This window comes from Populus alba, chromosome 18 (assembly GCF_005239225.2).
Source record: "Populus alba chromosome 18, ASM523922v2, whole genome shotgun sequence".
NCBI lineage: Eukaryota > Viridiplantae > Streptophyta > Magnoliopsida > Malpighiales > Salicaceae > Populus > Populus alba.
The window spans coordinates 10,978,334-10,985,905 of record NC_133301.1 but is presented as its reverse complement, the minus strand read 5'-3'; the positions used below and the strand labels follow the sequence as shown (position 1 = coordinate 10,985,905).

Here is a 7,572-nt window from a genome sequence, read left to right as displayed (position 1 = left end):
ATAAAACTTCAAAGAAGTTGTCTAGTAAATAAGCAGGTATTTTGTTTTTATTATTTTTATTTTGTGGGTTTAAAACTTGAGCTTAACCCATTAAAGAATTTATTAAATTTTTCTAAATATATTAGGCTAATGTACTAGATGTATCTTTAAAATTGTTCCGAGAAAAAAAATTTAATTTTAATTAATTCACAAACTAATTCGGGGATGCTCTTTATTGTTTTTTTTTAAAAAGAGAAAGATTATAAATTTGACTTGAGAGTAATCACAATTGGTAGGTGACAGATGACAAAGCCATAAATTTTTAATACAAACCTTCATTGTCAAAGGAGTTGGGATGATACTTGGGATGGGTTTCTTCTTTTTATCAGCCGATTCATTAGGTTTTCACTTCTTCCACTATGGATTTATAAGCATCAAAAATCTAGTCAGCGGTCACCAAACTAGATTTTGGAGGTTGGTGAAGTGGAAGGCATCTACTGCCATAGCACATGCAGTGTTTGTGATCGTTGTAGTTATTGTTTTTTTAAATTATTTTTTATTTAAAAATATATTAATATAATATTTTTTATTTTTTAAAATTTATTTTTAATATTAATATATTAAAATGATATAAAATTAAATAAAAATAATAATTTATATCTTTTAAACACAAAAACAAATTAATATTAATCTTAACACTTGTAAAATTACTATCATCGAGTATTTATGAACACTTTATTAAAAAAATAATTAAAATGTACATGTTTAACCATTTACTAATATATTAATTAATGGTTACGAGTTTGAGTTCTTTTAAAGTCATTAGAGATTTATATAATCGTTAATTTTAAAATACATAAAATTAGCTAGGATATATGCAAATTGGTTCGAATATCCATAATAAATAAAAAAAATAAATAAATGTATATCAGCATGGCGAGGGAGCCAGGAAAGGTTTTACTAGGGTCACTCCTTGACTATAATGTCTTTGACATTGCGTTTTGGAAGAGTTTAAAAAAAAAATATATTTTTTTAAATTGTTTTTGTTTCAAATTAATAGTTTGTTGATATTTTTAAATTATTTTGATGTGCTATGTCAAAATTAATTTTTTAAAAATAAAAAAATATTATTTTGATGTGTTTTAAAATGAAAATCACTTTAAAAAGTAATTACTACTACACTCCCAAACACACAATAAAATATATTAAATTTTGGTAAATAATAATAAAAAATAAAAATAAAGTTATAAATTACTAGAATTGTCATAGAAACATGAAAGGCCAATTTAAAAAGAAGAAAGTACAAGAGGAAGGATCCAAATGGACTCTTGTTGTTAAGAAAGAACCATTCAATTTTTCACATCCTTCTCTTATAACACTTTTCATATGAGATCTTCTCTCTTATCATTAAATTACACACTACACAAATTTTGTGATTTTATTTTTTTTTAATGACAAACTTACTTTTAATCATAACTCACCTGCCATCAAATTATTATTCAACCATATTCTAAAAAAAGAAAATTTTTTGGCTATAATGTTTTCCCTTTTTTTTTTTTAAGAAAAACTTTTGAATGCTACGAAGACTTTTACATTTCCAACAAAAGTCTTGGCAATGAAATTTTTTAGATCATGTTGGAATCAAATATTTTTTTAATATCAAATAATAATATTTAGGTCATAAGAAATATTTTGATATTATTATTAAATCTAATATAATAGGTCAAATTTAAAACTCTCAATCTAATTATTTATCTAACTCAAATTTAAAATTAAATAATATAAAAGTTATCTTGACGTTAACTTATCAACTTAACAAGTTTAAAGAAAAAAAAAATAAGAAACAACCCCGGCTAATTTAGATTAATTTATCAAATCCATGATTTAGATTATAAACTTTATTAGATTTGATTAAACTTATTATTTTATTATATAATTAAAAAAATATAAAAATCAATAAAATATTAAAAATATTAAAGGATAGAATTAAGATAAAAAAAATCCTAATGGGTTTTGTAAAAAAAAATAAAAATAAAAATAAAAGACAAAAAATTCAAAGAGCCAAAAATAAACGCCTAAGCATAAGTGCTTGTATTTAATTTTTTTTTTCAAGAGACACGTGGCTGAAAAAAAGTGTAATAGGAATGAAAAACAAATTACAATAAACAAATCGGTGAAAATTTCTATTTTCTTCATACTGCCAAATATAGCATTAATATTTACTTACAACTCATATAAAAAATGCTTCATATTATTAAGAACTAAAAGGAAATAAAAATCTACGATGGGCCCAATGAATGTAGACATTTTATTTACCAAGTGTGATCTAATTCACGGAAGTCACGTTAAGGACACGAGTTCAGCTAAAAAAAGCAAACCCAGAAAAGGAGACAGTGGAAGGGTAGGTGGCCACAAGACACAAACTTTTCCTTGTCAAAACTACAAACCTAACCCTCAGGTCTTGGTGTTCCTCGGCTTTTGGGTCCCACCTTTCAATCCCCTGAACTCCCTCCCTGCCCTCCATCGTTTAGCTCTGTTTGGTTTTAAAAATATTTTTTATTTAAAATATATTTTTTAATATTATTGTATTATAATAGTATAAAAACATTAAAAAAATTAATTTAAAATAAAAAAATTAGATTTTTACAATTTTAAATTTGCTTTTCCTAATCCACCCTTCCGTTAATTCCTATGCTTGAAACTCAAGTCGAGATCTTCTTCCCACGAGCCAGCAGAAAATAAAAATAAAACTGATCCATAAGACATATTTGTCCCTCATCTATCATGCGATCCTCATGTTTGTTCCCTAACAAAATATATTCTCAATTGGATCCCTTATCTTTTATTTATCCATCAAATGTAGCCCAATTAACGCACCGTTTAAATTTATGGAAAGAAACATAGGTCCTCTTCCCTCTCTGAATTTCAAGGAAAACATGTTTTAAGACGAGGGTCAATTGGTGATGTCCAATGGATGAGGGACCCGGTTGTGATTGTTTTTGTTTAAGGACCTAAATTAGAACTGAATTGTAGTTGGGGGGGGATCAGTATACTTTTTTGTCTTTTCGATGGGATGTGCTCGTTTTAATCCTTTTGTTCTTAAGGAATATTAGAGAATATGGAGAATATGCTTATCAATAACAATCTGCAAATAACGAAAACTAGAAGGAAAATTAATACTTAATTTTAGAAAAAAAAATAATAAAAAGGAGCCGTTGCACCAAAAAAAGAAAAAAGAAAAGAAAAGGGAAGGACAAAAGAGTAAAAAGAGAGGAAGAAAAATGTTAAAGAGAGTAGGAAACAGAAAAGGAGGGAGACGTGATATCCAACGGCAGCAGGGCGTTACGTGGAAAAAAAGCCAACAATTAGCGATAATTTCGATGCCCTCACTGACCTTTCTTGGCTACTCCTATTTCAAAATATAAACCCTCACAACCCCCTTTCATCCCTCCCCACATCGCCTCCCTCTCTTTCATTGATCTCCCCGAACTCTTCTTCCTGCAAAAATGTCTTGCTTCAAGAGCAAATACGCTGGTAATCCTCCTCTCCTATTCCTTCTTGTTCTAAAATCGTGCTCTAAAACGTATTTTAATTTAGTTTATTTTTATTTCAGATCTGTTAATTAAATTTAGCCTGCTTCCATTTTCAACATGATATCAAGATTTAAGTGTTGTGGTTAGGTTCTTGCCGTCTCTATTGCTGTTTTCGAATCTAGAATTGATCCGATCTGATTTCATGTTCATTAGTATCTCTTTATTCATGATGTCCGTCTGTCGCATGTTTTGTTTTTGAACGGTCAGTTTGGACAATCAGATCGGGTCTTTTCTATTTTATTATTATAATCTAAGGTTTACAGATCTGTTTTTACCATTACTCCAGTATGTTTCAAATTTCAATTTAGATCCGAGTTACATTTTTTTTTTAATTGTCTGTTTCATTAATTATAAATGATGAAGAATTGTTTGATTCCTCAGATTTACATTTATAAGATTGTTCTTTCGATTTTCCACTTATTATGGACTTAATGATCTGTTAATTTTGCAGATGAGCTCATTAAGAATGCTGCCTACATTGGCACCCCTGGGAAGGGTATCTTAGCTGCTGATGAGTCAACCGGCACAATTGGCAAGCGTCTATCCAGTATTAATGTTGAGAATGTCGAGGAAAACAGGCGAGCCCTTCGTGAGCTCCTTTTCTGCGCCCCTGGTGCTCTTCAATACCTCAGCGGAGTTATTCTCTTTGAGGAAACTCTCTACCAAAAGACTGCATCAGGTACCGATGTTGATCTGCTTTTCTCTTTCCAATTTCCGCTGTGTTTTCTGTTTTTGTAGTCTGTTTTCCTGTGTATTATAAGTATTTCATCTCAATTGTTTTGTGCTCAGGCAAGCCCTTCGTTGATGTCCTGAAGGAAGGTGGTGTTCTCCCTGGTATCAAGGTTGACAAGGGTACCGTTGAGCTTGCCGGCACAAACGGTGAGACCACAACTCAGGGTCTTGATGGCCTTGGCCAGCGCTGTGCAAAGTACTACGAAGCTGGTGCACGTTTCGCCAAATGGCGTGCTGTGCTCAAGATTGGTGCCAATGAGCCATCTGAGCTGGCCATCCATGAGAATGCCTATGGTTTAGCCAGATATGCCGTCATCTGCCAGGAAAATGGCTTGGTCCCCATTGTAGAGCCTGAAATCTTGGTTGATGGTCCTCACGATATTGAGAAGTGTGCCGCAGTAACAGAGCGTGTTCTTGCTGCATGCTACAAAGCTCTCAATGATCACCATGCCATACTTGAGGGTACTCTCTTGAAGCCGAACATGGTTACTCCCGGATCAGATGCTCCCAAGGTTGCACATGAGGTTATTGCCGAGTACACAGTCCGTGCACTTCAACGTACCGTGCCCCCTGCAGTTCCTGCAATTGTATTCTTGTCTGGTGGCCAGAGTGAGGAGGAGGCCACCCTCAACCTCAATGCCATGAACAAACTAAACACCAAGAAGCCATGGTCTCTATCCTTTTCCTTTGGACGTGCTCTTCAGCAGAGTACCCTCAAGGCCTGGGCTGGCAAGCCGGAGAATGTGGGGAAGGCTCGTGCTGCATTGCTTGCCAGATGCAAAGCTAACTCAGAGGCTACTCTTGGTACGTACAAGGGTGATGCCACTCTTGGTGAGGGTGCCTCAGAGAGCCTCCACGTCAAGGACTACAAGTACTAAGAAGTCCCGTCATTTCAAAGTTCCGGAGAGTCGCTATCTCGCCATAGTTTTAGCTTTCTTTTTTCTGTGATGCTGCTCGGATTTTGCTTGGAACTAAGATAATAAAGGATGAGGAAAAACATTGGGGTGTCGAGCTTGAATGGCTTTGATCACTACTACTGTTTATGTTTTGTTTTCTAAAATTCAATTAAGATTATGATTGTATTTTGTTGCAATTGAAGTTTTTCGCATTTCTTCTTCATGCAAGGTGTGTGATTCTCGTCAGCCTTTTTTTTTTTCTTTGCATATAGCCGTAAGCTCCAATTATTTATATATATATATTTTTATTATTTTAATATACTAATATAAAAATAAATTTTTTTAAAAAATTTAAAACCTAATTGCACAACTTCACGAGTAAAAATGTTTTGTTAACAATCATTTAATAGGTGATTCAGCTGTTAGCAAGGTTGTAAATTCTGTTTTATTTTGTTTGGAATAGCTGAAATAAAAAAAAAATAGAACAATCTTTATCTCATTTTAAATTTCAGTCCGTTTTGAATTTTTTAGCTAAATTTCAGCCGGAACGTTTTATATATTCCATTCCGCTCTTGAAAAGACATTAAATCAAATTAAACCTTATTCAATTTAATTAATTAAACTATCCAAGTATAAAAAAGTTTTTTTTCATTATTATTTTCAATAACAATGATATTAATAATAATATAAAAAATTATTGTTACTATTTTCATTAACAATAATATTAATTTTTTAAAATTATATTTATCACTAATATATATGGTTTATATTTATGTTGTTTTTTTCGTGTTTATACTTTATAGGAATTTGAGCAAAACAAGAGATGTTTTAGATTCCATTAACCTTGATAACATTGACCTAACTTTATATTTAAAATATTTGTGTTAAAACATTTTACTTTCATAATATTTTGATATTTTATTTAAGTTGAATTACTTTAAGTTAAAGATCTATTTAATCTTGACTATTTAGAAATTTTTGAAATTATATTTATTTGGCATTGTGTTTGTATTGCATAATTTATAATTAATTTATCTTGAATTTGAATTATGTTTGTTGAATATATATATATATATATATATAACCCCGAAACAGCACGTCGAAACGTTCTGAAACTAAAACATTTCATTCCAATTGAAAAAACGAAACATCTACCGAAACGGAATTGACAACCTTTGTTGTAAGAGTTTGAGATTAAAGAGTTTATTCTCCTTATTGTTTTAGGTTCGTTTTAGGTTTGAGCCTTATACTTGCTAATATAATAATTATTGGAGATTTATATGGTCGTTAATTTCAGAGCCTGTAAGATTAATTGCGTGAATTAACTTAGATATCCGTGTTAATAATAATAATAATAATAATAATAAAAGAATGTTTTATTATCATATATTGAACATTTGTCTTCCCACAGATTTCAAGCCCCACACACTTTAACAGTAACCTATGAAAATTCACATGAGATGCCGTGAAACCAAAAGAACAAAAAACAAAGAGCACATCCATAACGAGATCACACTCTTTAAAGGGAAAGAAGGGTTCAACATTTCTCTTGTCTATAATCAAAGACAGTGAATTCTCATCTGGTTGATTTGTAGTAGTAATTGCAAGGAACTGGGATGTTCTTCAACACAAAATGGCAACACTGAACATACTTGTTAGAGTCTCATTTTTTTATTATTATTAATATTGATGTTTGGGTCAGCTTGTGTACATCTTAACTGATCTTACAGGTCTGAAGTTAATAATCATGTAAACTTTCAGTAATTTTTAAATTTATAAAACTATCAGTAACTCTTAAATTTATAAAACTTAAATTAAAAATTTTTTAAAAAATAAATTTAAAATCTGACCAGTTAAACTATAGTTTTTATAATTTATAATTTTATTTGCAAGGACTTTGATTAGATGCTGATCAGACAGAACAAAAATGTCTACTGAGAGAGACAAAGGTATTGTGTTTGTTGTCAGAATCAAAGCTACAATTTTATATTTGGTAAAAATCTAAGACGACTAAAAAGGAAAAACCCCTAAGAAAACAAAAAAGAAAGGAAAAATAATGGTACGTTCGGTGTTGGGTTTCAAATTGTGGGCTTATTTACACTTAAGTGATTAGACCTCAGTCTTTGAGCCTTTCAACTGTTATAGGGAATTTATAGATGACATATAAAAAAGTGTTTGCAATTTAGAGATCGGATCACCTGATGTACGCATACACACCTTTAAATTCCGTTTCTATTTTATTTTATTTAAAACAAAATATTTTAGTTTTGAAGTGTTTTGGCATGTTATTTTGAAATTGTGATGTTCATATATATATATATATATATATATAAATTTAAAATATTAATTCAATAAACAAAAATTTAATTCAA

The 7,572-nt window shown here is 30.5% G+C and overlaps 1 protein-coding gene across 1 annotated transcript; it reads left to right on the top strand.

The window, feature by feature from the left end:
* The first annotated feature begins 3,334 nt into the window (after positions 1-3,334).
* On the top strand, positions 3,335-5,423 carry LOC118051590 (fructose-bisphosphate aldolase 1, cytoplasmic). Its single transcript, XM_035062259.2, has 3 exons — positions 3,335-3,513; positions 4,024-4,251; positions 4,362-5,423. The coding sequence occupies exons 1-3, from the start codon at positions 3,486-3,488 to the stop codon at positions 5,180-5,182; spliced, it is 1,077 nt and encodes a 358-aa protein (XP_034918150.1). The 5' UTR covers positions 3,335-3,485; the 3' UTR covers positions 5,183-5,423.
* The last annotated feature ends 2,149 nt before the right edge of the window (positions 5,424-7,572 follow it).

Coding starts and splice junctions, on each gene's coding strand:
- LOC118051590 (XM_035062259.2), top strand. CDS start 3,486: ATGTCTTGCTTCAAGAGCAAATACGCTG. Junction 3,514..4,023: donor CTTCAAGAGCAAATACGCTG/GTAATCCTCCTC, acceptor TTAATTTTGCAG/ATGAGCTCATTAAGAATGCT. Junction 4,252..4,361: donor CTACCAAAAGACTGCATCAG/GTACCGATGTTG, acceptor TTTTGTGCTCAG/GCAAGCCCTTCGTTGATGTC.